We start from the raw sequence: 13,476 nt of genomic DNA on the forward strand, positions 1-13,476 counted from the left end.
TGTTTGTTGTGGTCTTTTCATGGAATTTGTAAAAGAATAAGAAAAACATAAGATATCACCAGATTTATCCTTTAGTCCACATTACTGTGCAACGTTATAGTAAGGAACAGATGCAGCTGTGATGTGCACAAGTGCGGCCAGTGTGCACATGGCTGCATACGCGTGTGCACATGAGCATACGTGTGTGGCACAGTTTAGTGTGTTCAAGCATAACTCAGTACTGCTGACAGGGGCACTTGAGTGACGTGGAGACCAAAGACTGTTCACATCAGCATACTGTAGATTATTGATGGCCTCAGACTGTGTGCGGACACTTTCTATCAATCTCTCTATGATGGAGGAGCAGAGATAGGCTGCATAATTAGAGGCAAAGTCGGTTTAAAGAATAGACACATATGTGCATTAGAACAGATAGCTGTCCTCCAGATGAATCTATTAATCATGGCTGTCGTGCGGCCAACATGCTTCCTCCTCTATGAGAAAGTCTGGCTGCAAACTGTGCCAAAATCAGTGCTGTGGCTTCACTGCAATCTTTCAGAAAAAAAGAAAAAAAAAGAAAAAGAAAAAACAGGAACAGGGCTTGACTGTTTCGGACATTGTAGGTGTTTATTTTCCTGTCACAGCCTACAGCCTGTTTCGTCCCTTTTCTCTGATTCTCTCCTGTTCTGTCTCACTGTCCCCGACTCACTCCCAGTTTGTACCCCTCACCCCTCCTCCTCCTCTCCCTTCCCCACCCTCCTCCTCCTCCCTGCCCTCCCTGAGCATGGCTGGCTGCTGGGGTTGGCCTCTCTCTCGCTGTGCCACGTATGTAACCTAAACTGTGGGAGAGCCAAGCAGGGCTGGGCCACAAGAAAAAAAAAAAAAGCTTTCCACAAGACCAGGCTGAGCCTTAAGTCTCTCTGGACCATGTTCAGTGAGGAATGAAATGGGGTTGCACATTCTCATTTTCTTCTCTAAACTGCTTCATTTTCAGCCTGCGTCGTCCATTTCTGCGTCTACCCCCGACATCAGTGCTCTGCTACCTTTTTATTCCTCTTTCATCTCCTTTTCCCATCTTTGTTTTTCATCCTCCATATGCGTCCCTGTCTGCTGCTCTTTCCGCCTCCCCGTTTCACTTTCACTCTCTGTCTCTGTGTCAGATTTTCACTCCTCTCACAGCATATTGTGTTGCTGTAAAACGCTGTCCTGGCCCCTCTCATATAAACACAGGCTCCTCCTTCGCCCTTACTTAATGTCATTAACAGGTGGCTGTCTAAAATAGACACCCACACGCACACACACATACACAAACAGCAAGGCGGTCACAGATACAGACATGTTTTTAATCATGCTGGCAGGACTGTCGTCATGCGAGCAGACCACCCTGCAGCACCCTCGCTCACTGATTTAAGATTTCAAACATGTACAGGATATGAACAGGGTGCTGCTGTTTAGAACATACGCTGGAGGGGCAGTGTGAGGGGCACACACACACATACACACACATTTAATAATCAACAGTGTTAACCAACCAGGCTACAGCCCCCTCCCCTGTTTCACTCACTTTCCATAACCCTTACGTACCTCCTTCCCACCCCCTTTCCCTCTCTCTCTCTCTCACTAACTCTCCCATCACCATTCTCCCCCTCTATTAAGTTTCAAGCGTCTCTTCCTCCTCCTGAACAGATCAACACACACCAAACAGGTCAGACTTATTCTTCTTTTCACTCAAGTGCATTACCTAGTTGTTGCTTTCTTATGCCCGCACGTCACGCAGGTGACGGGGGCTGTTGTTAGTGAAATGATAGAGTGAGTTCCTCATTTTCACAACATAAAATGTGGCCGTGTGTACAAGCTTATCCTCTGCTCAGCTGCTGTTGAACCTAAATCAATGCACCATAGTTTCTGTTGCATTATAAACCACAAGAACATGTATACATGTGCACTGCTTTAGATAATCCTTTATTACAAAGTAAGCATTTGTCTGAGTTATCCCCCCTCAGAGTAGCCTGGCATGCTCTAACCCCTCCGATCATCCTGTGGTTAATATGGATGTAATGTGATCGAGCTTTGTAATTCTATGACTACTAACTTGGCTGTCAGCAGCTGCACTCTTGATATTCTTGATTACAGTTAATGTTGGAGGAGTATTCTAATGCACGGTTGCTATTCCAAACCTTTGGTTAATTAGAGACATGCACAGATCTGCTTTGTGTTAGCTCAGTAGATAAAAAAGATTATATCCCTTTACAGTGGTTACTGTCACTTACTGATACATGTTAAATCAATATTACTGTTTCTGGGCTTTTGGCAGAATGATGTCATGATGATAAAGACTTATCGTGTTATTTTTTTCTCTTCTGTCTAGGCAAACTGTAGTTTTAAAAAATCCCCACAATTACTGACAACACCATTAGTGGTCAAAGCAGTCCCACCACAAGGTCCATTTGTTTTGTTGTTTTGGAGCTTTAAATCACATCACATGATCTTCCACAGCAAAGTTTGCGCTTTCACATGAAATTTTCAGTCTCAGCTGACACAAATAGTTATGCTTTAGACACATGAAGAGTTAGAGTTAGATAGATAGATAGATAGATAGATAGATAGATAGATAGATAGATTTCACAATGACAATGGCAATGGTTTCTAATAAGACACTTATTACTGACATTTATACATAAAAGTTGTAAACACTAATGACCTAAATTCACAATCTGACATCTGTCAGAGATTTTTAAGTTTACAATGATACAAAACAGAATCAAGCAGAAAATCCTGAATCAAAACATAAACATTTTCTATCTGATTAACCAACTAGCTGTCTCAGCTCTAAATGATTTCTCAGTCCTATTGTCAGTGACCATAGTTTTTTTCCTGGTTGGTTATACATGTCTTACTATTGACCACTTTGAAAATATTACTCAGAATTTATATACTGCAAAAATGCTATTTTTAATTTCATTACTGCATAGTGCTCTTCATATTATACTCTGCAAAATATTGTACACAAAGTACTTACTCTCAGTGGGTTCATGTGGTGCCTTGCCTATATAAAACCTCTGATGCTGTCAGCGCAAAGCTCTGAATTAAGTGATCTACCAACTGTGTGTGGCCTGCTGGTGCTGCCTTCCTAACTGACCAGGCCTCTTGCCTACACTATGTGACCTGTTGGACAGCACAGCAGAGTTAATTACTGCAGCCCCCACTCTGTCAGAGGGTTCAGGCTTGAATTATCACCTCTCATGCACCCTGCGCAGAGCGGCGACACCGTTGTGCCCTGTCACTCACGTTGTTTAAACTGCTCCAAAGGCCCCTCTCACTCACAGTTTGAAATAACACAAACAACTTTATAAGCCAGGACTCAACTACAGCGCCTATGTCACACACACACACTGAAACACACACACTCACATGCACGCTGAAAAAGGACAGTCGTGGCTGCAGATTCCCGGTGTTTGCCGGTACACGTAATGCAGGATGGGAGGTATTTGTGGCAACCCATTATCCCCTCAGATCAAAGGGGGATCTGTGTCTAAGCCAGAGATAGTGTACCTGCTTGGGGACGAGGTCTGTTGTCAACTCCTCTGGGAAAATAGAAGATGGGTGGTCCAGTCTGGCGCTGTGGTGTTATCTCTCACCTTGACCCCACACAAAACCAGCTCCACTAGCTCATCCAGCCCAATTGCTTCTTCATCTGAAGCAAAATCTGCCTTTCAGGGAAATGCCATATGGCTTATCTATTGTTGGCTGAGAGAGCGTCATATGGCTTTTAGGGAGGGAATACTGTAGATGCTGATAAAGCTGTTGGAAATTAAATATTACGCTCGTGATGAAAGGATTTTGCTCTTGTGAAGCATATGCCGGCTGCTCTTTCATCTTTCTGTTTCATCTCTCTATTTCAGAGGACTGGACAGAAAACAGACACTGGCTCTCCTGGTCCTGCCTCCATCTCTTCCCATTTTATCATTACCTCACTCCATCCACTCCCTACTTCATTGTAGCTCTATTCATATCTCTTTCTGTCTAATTTCAGTGTTCAGTGCACTTATTCTTACTTGATCTTCTGCTCATTCTCACTGCTTTTGCCCAATTTACCCATCCATCACAGGATAATTGATAGCTCTGTCTTTTCAGTATACTGTAATCACTTCCAAAGCTACACCCCATCCCTGTTTTCTTCTTTCTTAACTTTTCCTACATCTTTTCATATAGTATTTGCTCCCCTAATCTGTAGCCTAAGTCTATTGTCCCATCCCCTGGTCTTCTCAGTCAGGTCTGGCCAGCTGAGACCAGCATGTGGTCCAACTTCTTTGTACAGCAGGATGAGGAGGGTCGCATCGGGGTGGCAGGGGCTGGACAAGGTGGGGGTTTGGGCGGAATGAAAGGTGGAAGGGGACAGAGGCGAGCACACAAGATGAGCGACAGCCAGGAGGGGAAGATCAAGCTGGCCTTCTTCGTGTCTATCATTGGCGTGACCCTGACGGTTTTAGGCATGGGGACAGAGTTTTGGGTGGAGCTGGCCCAACCAAAGAATTTCAGCAGCAACCAAACTTGCCAGATGGCCCACTATGGCCTGTGGAAGGGCTGCATCCGCACCCTATGGGTGGCTGACATAGACCCAGAGAGGACAAGCTGTGGCCCCGCTGAACTACCTGGAGGTGAGACCTCTAGCCGGCCTGTGTCTGTGTGTCTGTGTGAGTTTGTGTTCATCTGTCTGTCTGTCTGTCTGTCCTCTGTGCTGTCTGGGAGGTGAGCAGGTGAGGTTTCTGGAGGGAGTGTGTCTGTTTTGTTTCTCCGACTGTCTGCTCATGTCTGCTTTTCTGCAAACTGAATTGCCCAGCCATGCAAGTCTACCTTGAGGCTTCCTCCATGCTACAGTACGTGCATTAGTATTAAAGTGAATTGATAGGAAAGGGTCAGGAAGATATTTCTGAGAGGCTGTAGGTTGTTGACATCACTGAGAAGAAAAACCATGAACATTTAATCGCCACAATTTCTCTTTTGCCATCGTCACTGATGTGAAAACAGAGGGAGCAGGCATAACTAATATGGTGTATACCCTCTGGGAATATGCTTACATCTGTAGATCTTTTATCGTAACCCATAAGGGACTGAGCAAAACCCCGGCATCACCATAGGTTTAAATAAAGATAAACTGCACCCCCTTAACACAATCAAGAATTGTCAGCAACAAATTTATGAATTTTCATGCATATTTAGTTTTTTTCTTGCATGTATGCTGTATATGTACATTCACTTTAACCTTGCAAAGGGATAGACAGAGATTAGTTGTGTATGTGAAGCTGCCTGCATACATATGTATCTAGGTCATCCTACAGATAATGTGCAAATTGAATCATTAAAGAAATACGATGCTGGGAAACAGATCCAGTGGAAGGAATCAGGACCACATTAAAGCTGTTTTCAGTTCTTCTCCTGGTGTAGCAACACACAGAAGCATGCAGGTACATCCAGCATTAAATAATATCTCTGTGCTTCATAATGTTGTCAGTGTAAAGAAGCATTATTAATTTCTAGGTTTTCTCTTCGCCTAGTTCCTAATCGCCTCTTGTTGTACACACAGTGCAGACAGGTGATTAAGGGACAAACCACAGGTTTACTGCGTTGATGAACATCCATGTTTAGAGTTATGACAGCTCCTCACTAAAAGCGCTTTATTCAGCCTGACCGTGGTTAGGTTCTTCAGAGTGCGTCGATTATCTGCACAATGACCTATTTCTGTCTGAAAAGCGAGTCTAGAGTTAGAGAGAGGCAGGTATTGGAAGATGGAGATAGGCGAGGCACGGCAGGCTTTAGGAGGAGCTGCTCGTGGAATCACTGCCCGTCTCAGGGAATCTGCTGAGACACCAAAGAAGCCTTAAAATCTCCTCATCCAGCAGAGGTGCGCGTGGATCACATATATGCGTAAATACTACTCACACACATCACTTTGAATGATGTGTCACTGGATTGTTTTTACATCCAAGTTTTCAAGGACTAATTCATCTTTCCTGTCAAATGTCCCGCATCACTGGCTGCCTCTCGCCAGCAGATATATATCTCTGTGCTTTCAAGATGGTCTGTTGGTGTGTGAGCGCAGCCAGTATGCCTCTGACAATCTTTCTCACACTGTTGGCCCACGCGGCCTGTCCCAGATGGCCGTGGGCTCGTCATGTTTGGAGGAAAACAACTGTTTTTGCCATCTCTGCCTCTCTGTTTCACGTCCCTGTTTACATGCCTCTGGCTCCTGTCCCGAGCAAAGTGCGGCCCGTTGATGCCGCGCCTGTCATCTCAAGACCAGCTATCCATCTTCACCGCCTGCTGGAGAGGAACATGACGGCTCAATAATTATAGCCTCAGCAAGGGGTAGCGAGAGCAAAATCAGTTGACTGTGATAGCATAATGTGTTAAAAAAAAAATCAGCCGGCTGATAAATGGAGTGTCTGCTTCAAAAAAAAAAAAAAAATGTTTACAAATGTGCCCAGGCACAAACATATTTGTGTGTGAAAGCAATGTGTGAGAAATGTGTGTGTGTGTGTGTGTGTGTGTGTACAAGCATGTGGTCATCTTGGACAACATAATATTCAGTGGGTGAAAGTCATCACTATGTGCTTGTGAAGCCAAGTGGAATCTGACTACTTCACAGTTTTTGTCTAAATATAGAGAGGGGGGACAAGGAAGAGGGACAGACAGGGACTGAGGGAGAGTGAATGTCTAATGCAGTATTAACCAACCCCTCTGTGTTTCCTCCCCCTCTTGACATCTCCTGCTCCCCTCACCTCCTTCTCCATCTGTGGCTCCCCTCTCCCTTCCCCTTCACTCACCCCACCCCTCCATCTGCCTCCCAACTCACTCCTCTTCTTCTCCACTATCTCACCCTCTGAGCCTCTATCCATATTTCTTGCATCCCCCCTTCATCTTTCACTCACCCACACATATCCTCTTCCCATCATTCTCTGCTCCTCTCTCTCCGTTTCTCTCCCCCATCTGCCCCCTTCTCTCCGTCTACCTCCCTGTCTGCCCCTCTGCCATCCACCCTCAGTGTTTTGCTGTCTCTCACCCTCTCTCGCGGCACCATATGTGCGGTGCTGGGCAGTGTGCATGTTTGTGTGTGTGTGTGTGTGTGTAGCGGTGTGTGTCTCTGGGTATTCCAGCTAATGCTCGACACTTGGATATAAATAGGAATGATGCCTGGAAGGACAGAGTGCATGGATGCATAGGAGGCACATCACAGAAGACCAGCAGTCATCCATAGGAGTGAGAGAGAGTGTGTGTGTGTGGGTCTGTTCTCTGTGTCTGATCTTTTCTTTTTACCCACAGAATCAAACTGCACCTACTTCAAATTCTTCACCTCTGGGGAGAATGCAGTCATATTCAAGAAGACGACTAACAAGAGTGAGGCATTATGCATTTTTTTGATACATACAGATACACACAAACAGCTACACAGCAGCTACTATTAATATAAAGATGTTAACTGCTGTGCTCACAGGGCCATGCTGGTGGTTTTTGCATGTTTTAGGCCATTAACTTCTGCTGCCACCCATTTCCCAGAGCAAACCCATAAACTATCAGACTGATTAATGTGTTTACCTTACCATCCAGGGAGCCACTGGTTTCAGCGCAGTGTGAAGATCTGCTGGCTAAGACCTGATATTTACATCACAGTGAACATAAAGTCGTCCTTATCTGTTTTGAAAACTTCCTTGTTGATGCATTCAAGGAACCTCCGACATTTGATGTATACTCAGTGGCCAGCTTATTTTTATTTTTTATTTTTTTAAAAAGACCTAGCTAAACCTTTTGCAGTCTAATGCAACAGTATAACAGCAGCAATAAATCCTACCATTAAGAAGATTAATATGCTCAGTTTTGCTGAAATGGTTTTTAGAAGTGTATGGTCATTTAGGAGGCTGCAGTTTCTGGTACTGTTAAACTGCATTGTGTTATACTGAGGGGTGTTTTTAATATTTATTCTGAGTGAGTAAATCTTCATTGTGATGATTAATTCATGTCAAGCAAGCTGCAAGACCCTACAGATTGGTGGTTAAACCTGAGGAGGTTTGATGTTTATCATGTTCACCATCTTAGTTTAACTTGTTAACATGCAAATGTTTATTCATAAACCCAGTCAGACTAATGGAAATTTTGACCTGATGGTGATGCTAGAGGAAAAGTCAGGGAGTCACCAAGGATTTTACAATTCATCCTGATGGAGACATGAATGCAAACTTCACTGTAATGCAGCTGATGATAAGTCAGAGAATCGTCAAACTCAGGAGGCTTCATCCTCTGAGGACCAGGAATTTCTGTACAAAACTTCATGGCAATGCATCTAATATTTCAGTCTGGACTTGAGTGGTTGGTCACATGACAAACCAACACACCATTCCAAGAGCCAAAAACAAAGCCACAGATATAATAGTCTTTATATTGCTTTCATCATTGTTTATCCCCTTCTTCTTGGCTTCTTCCCCCTCTTACCAACAAGTCTCATTCCTAAAGCTTTTATCTGTTGTGTCTAAATTAATAAAATAATATTATCTGTGTTGAAGCAGTATCAAAAACACAAAAAAACTGGCACTGGCTGTTGTGAAATATGGGTTGCACCTGTTCAGGTTTACAATGCCAATAAAATTTGTTTTAAACAGAGCCAGCTTGGGAAGTGGCACAGCACAATCAACTGTAAGTCCAGTAGAGTCAGACTTTGTGAGGTGGTGGAAGTGTTGCAATGCCTGATTCTATTAAATGACACACAACATTTAAATCTACAATACCTATACTGTCTTTCCTGTACATTTCTTGCTGAATAGAGTTGTGGATAGCAGCTATTTTCACAAAATCTTGCATAGACGTTTATACTCTACTACCTCTCCTCTAGTCAGGTCCCTTTGCTCTCCTTCACAGATCTGAATCTAGCAGCAGCTATCTTGGCTCTTTTAAGTCTGACCATGATGGTCATGGGCTCCATCTGTATCGCCATGTCCCTGAGCAAAGGAGTGCAGTTCTTTCTCAAGCCAGCCTCCTTCTGTTTCATCCTATCAGGTGGGACTTCACTCTGGAGTGAGTCTCCATTTTACACTAAAGCATGGCAATATTTCTAACAGGTTGACATGATGGTGATGATAATTTGATATTTATAGACAACTGCTGTAGATATTACTAAATATGTCTTCCACAGCTTAGAGAGCACACTGTATTAAATGATCTCCTGATGTGATTTAATCTCTTTCTCACCTCTGATTCCTCTTTCCCTCTGTGCAGGTGTACTGGTCCTTCTCTCTATCCTGATATTCCATCAGTCTGTGTTGGCCTTGCTGTCCAGTGACCACTCAGTACCTTTGCACCATGAGCTGTCCTGGTCAGTGGCCTGTGTGGGCGCAGCTGGAGCCACTCTCATTTTCGGAGGTGTCCTCTTTGTCATCCTCTCTCTTCCTTTCAACCCCTGGCAGAAATGCTTGCCACACAAGAATAGCGCCACCTAGCACTTGAAAGCTGAAACTTACATATAGTGTTCTTGATGTTCTGCTTGAGAGCAAGTGAAGTATAAAAGCCTGTTTCCTGAGGGCTGCAACCTTGAGCTTGCTCTTGGCAATTTGATTTGTCAGAAAAGTAATAATAGGTCTTAAACATATGAAGAAAAGTCATCAGCACACAAAGAAGCCCTCTAGAGCTAGGCTAAAATTTGTTTTGGTGTTTTTTTGTAGAGAATAGATGGAGGGAGTGACAGAGCTACTGCTGACTGATTCATTTTTAGCTCTATGGTGTCACAAATAGGCTCATTAGTCCTACAGCTGTACAACAACACATAAATCTAGTCTTTCTGTTAGCATAAGTAGAGTGAATACATTTTTTAAAATGCTCAGACTTTTATTTTAAAACTTACTGTAGTCTCTTTAATATGAAAGCCCATTTCTGCCCCCCAAAAAACAACATAAAAAGTAAAAAAAAAGAAAAAAATCAAAAATAAAATAACAACTTTGTTATGGTTTGGGGACCTTCATCTTCACAGCTAGAATGTCATTCATTTTGTGTCATGGTCCCATCATAATTACAACAGCTGCATAACTTTTCATTTATTTATTTTTTTTTTCCTTCTGGCAGAAATGGCCTTCTGTAGTCTAAACCTCCTAAAGCACCATCAGTGTAGCAACAACTACTTTGTTTTGATAAAGTTAACAATCATTTTAGAGGATGTCCTGATTACTTTCAAAGAAGTTGTTTATCATATCTGCTACATGTTGCCTTATGAATAGAGTCAATGAGTGTCAATATTCTAGCAGTAAGTCCTACAGAGCTTTTTTTTTTAACACTTAATACTTGATAAACAAGAGGCTTCAGTTATCATTATTTATTACTTATGTGTGTTTTGCAACTATTGGGTGAATGTTGCGTCAGTATATGAATGTATGATGAATGAAATCAACTGTGAGAAGAGATTAAAATACCATTTTGTATATCAGAGAGTTGTATGGACTCACTTTATAAGCTCAACTCTGTACATAAAATGAACGTGTTTATATTTTGTGATTGGTCATTGTTTGTTGTGTTGTGTCAGTCATTTGTATGCAATAAATGTACTTAATTTGTGTCACAGGATGTTTTTCTCTCTACCAACAAATGCTATTTTACACAATATACACTGTGCTCATTTCTACTCATATGGATCTGCAGTATGTGGCGCTAGTTCTGCTTTTCATTAAAGGGATTTGACATAAAATAATTGCCTCCCTTTTGTTTGTTGGCATGACACCCTGTCTGCCCTCCATCTTGACTTTCACCCATTTTCACCCCTTCACAGTGTGACTCCTAACCTCTTTGCCAAGCCCCCCCCCCCCCCCCCCCCCCCAACACACACACACACACACTCCTACCCCCAAACCCTCTCTCTCTATAATTAGGCCAGAGCTCATCGCAATGCATTTCACTGCAGAGGTTGGGAAACCTTACCCTTGAATTTCAACTATGTACCCTCCGGCCTATCCTCATACCTCTGTGCCCTTTCCTCTCCATCTCCACCCCTGACCTCGGTGCGTCACTTTCCCTGCTGTCTCTAGGGGACACCAGGGTCACTACCCCTACACCTCTCAGCCCAACACACACACACACACACACACACACACAGACAACCGATCAAATCAGAGATGTCCCAATAACTGCTCTCACACCCGGCCCACTGGGGAGCTGAGTGGCATCCAGACAGTCACATTCGCTCACATGCTCACCTTCATGCACACACACTCACACACCCATGCTTTTAACTCCCACTGGATGGAAACTGAATCCACATGACACACTATCCTGGTTGTATATATAGCTGTTAATAGTTCTACTGAGACTATGTGACAAGTGGTGCACGGGCACTAGCTGCACATTTGTAAATGGAAATGGGCTTCTAAGAATTTTTTATAGAGGACCTGTAGATTGAAAGTGGAAGCTCACACAACAGGAAATCCTCAGCTGTTATTATTGATATGTTGCCAAAAAATATCGATGACCATATATTTTAAGACACATCACCCCAAACTGTGAGAAGGAATGGTGCCTGTGTAGTGGATTACATAGGTTTGCTTTAGCAGCCTCTCATCGCTTCATCACTGTGACTGTAACTAGATTGCAGAAGGTATGATAATAGCAGGGAAGGGTGTTCCAGATAACTAATCCTCAAGGTCCAGAAGCACTGCTAGGAATCTCAGACCCCTTGTCGAGGATGTGACACTGCCTTCCTGCTGCCCTTATGTATCTGTATCATCTTGTGTCTCTGGGGGAACTCTTTCAGCTTGATCCACTCTGGAAGTATTCCCACATTCCTCCCTCCTGCCAGTGATGATCCCTCTGAGGTCAAGTAAAACCTGCCCAGTGGGATGAAGTGACCAAAGCAGACTTTGACAGTGTTTCATAATTGCTCATGCAAAATCATGCACCCGGTACCAGATGGGCTCATCAGAGATAAAACGTATAATGTACTCAGGAATGGCAGTGGTCACAGAAAAATGCACTGAATTAACTTTCAGTTGCTTTTCTCTTCATCCTATTCGGCAAATACCACCCATCTGGCACTGTCCATATATTAGCAAACATTATGAGCCTCAGGTCTGACAGAGAAGGTTGAAATCTTTTTAGGATCACAGCCTGCCAAAGATTAGCCAAGAGACCTTGAGCCTGAGTTACTACTAAGAGCGATGTTTGCTCACAATAATGGATCCCGCGTTTATTATGGCCCAGTGGTGGAAAGTAACTAAGTACCGATCAGAATTGTTGATGAAGCTCCCAGACAGCTGATTTATGTGGTAACAGGGAGGGCGACCATGTCCACATAAATTAGCTAACAGGGTTCAGCACCTCTGATGAGACTGCGTGCTTAGCAGCAGAAACATGTCAGGTAAAAAAACGCCTTCTTTATATAAGAAAAGTGAATTCAATAAAAAGTTTTTTTATTTGTTCTTTTAACTGTGAATTGCGGTGCCCGCATTGCAAGCAAGATGAGGTTAATCTGCACCTGGGTACTAGAGACAGGGGATAGTGCTTAATCAAGGAAATGATTTTACACCAGACGGAATCACTTGGCCAATTGGCGCTTTTTCTGCCGTTGTTGACCTGCGTGTGTCGTGATTGGCCACGATCTTCAGGCAGGAGCGTAGAGAGGCGAAGAAACGAAGTCGGAAAACAGATTTAAACCAACGTTTGAACCGCTGCTCCGGTTTGTCAGTACTGTGGGAACACTAAATTACAAGGGAAGCCTGGATACTAAAACAATCTTTGAAGCTATTTTTTTTGTTGAACACGAGTGAGGCTGGACGCTGAACACACCTGCGGCACAAAGGTAAGGCTAAGGAGCTAACTAGCTAGTGGCTAGCGTTAGCAGCGAGTGTTAGCATTAGCCTTATCTTTTAACGTTTGTTATCGCGTGGGTATGAGTGTTTGTGTTTGTGTTTCCGTGACTGAGTCGTCTCTGACATGAGTTGTGAACCCCAACGTAGACCGGTGAAAAACAAGAAGCTGTTGATAGTTTGTTTAAATCCCTTTTGTAAGTGTTTACAGTCACTTTACCGACATCTTGCATTTCTTTGTAATTTTGTGTTCCATCCTGGTCATTTTAACTCGGTTTATAGCGGTCTATCATGTCGTTGTCATCGGTTTGTGTCTACTTGTGGTAATTTTGGGTTATATTGCGTCTGTACCTAGCTACCTTATACCTGGATGTCCGCCTTAACAACAGCAAATTTGAGGTGCTGCCACGGCCATGCCCTTCGACAAAAACTCAAGCTTTTGATCATTTTTAATAACTAAGGCGTTCACAGTATACAGACTCGATGTGATTAAATCTCTAGTTCGTTCGTTCGTTCGAATACAATGTCCTCAAATGGCGGAAAATGAGCAAAATTTGTGTATTAAAGTCAAAATGTTTGACTTCCTGTTGGTTTGAGGTTATGACATCAGGAGACTTTTTGTACATTGGGCATGATATATATTTGGTCTGAATTTCGCCCACGTACG

The 13,476-nt window shown here is 43.2% G+C and overlaps 1 protein-coding gene across 1 annotated transcript; it reads left to right on the forward strand.

Annotated features, from left to right (window-relative positions):
* The first annotated feature begins 1,430 nt into the window (after positions 1-1,430).
* On the forward strand, positions 1,431-10,441 carry cacng6b (calcium channel, voltage-dependent, gamma subunit 6b). Its single transcript, XM_018682642.2, has 5 exons — positions 1,431-1,684; positions 3,882-4,637; positions 7,300-7,374; positions 8,887-9,024; positions 9,244-10,441. Exons 2-5 carry the CDS (start codon positions 4,274-4,276, stop codon positions 9,462-9,464), a joined length of 798 nt encoding a protein of 265 aa, XP_018538158.1. The 5' UTR covers positions 1,431-1,684; positions 3,882-4,273; the 3' UTR covers positions 9,465-10,441.
* The last annotated feature ends 3,035 nt before the right edge of the window (positions 10,442-13,476 follow it).

Source organism: Lates calcarifer, linkage group LG15 (assembly GCF_001640805.2).
Source record: "Lates calcarifer isolate ASB-BC8 linkage group LG15, TLL_Latcal_v3, whole genome shotgun sequence".
NCBI lineage: Eukaryota > Metazoa > Chordata > Actinopteri > Centropomidae > Lates > Lates calcarifer.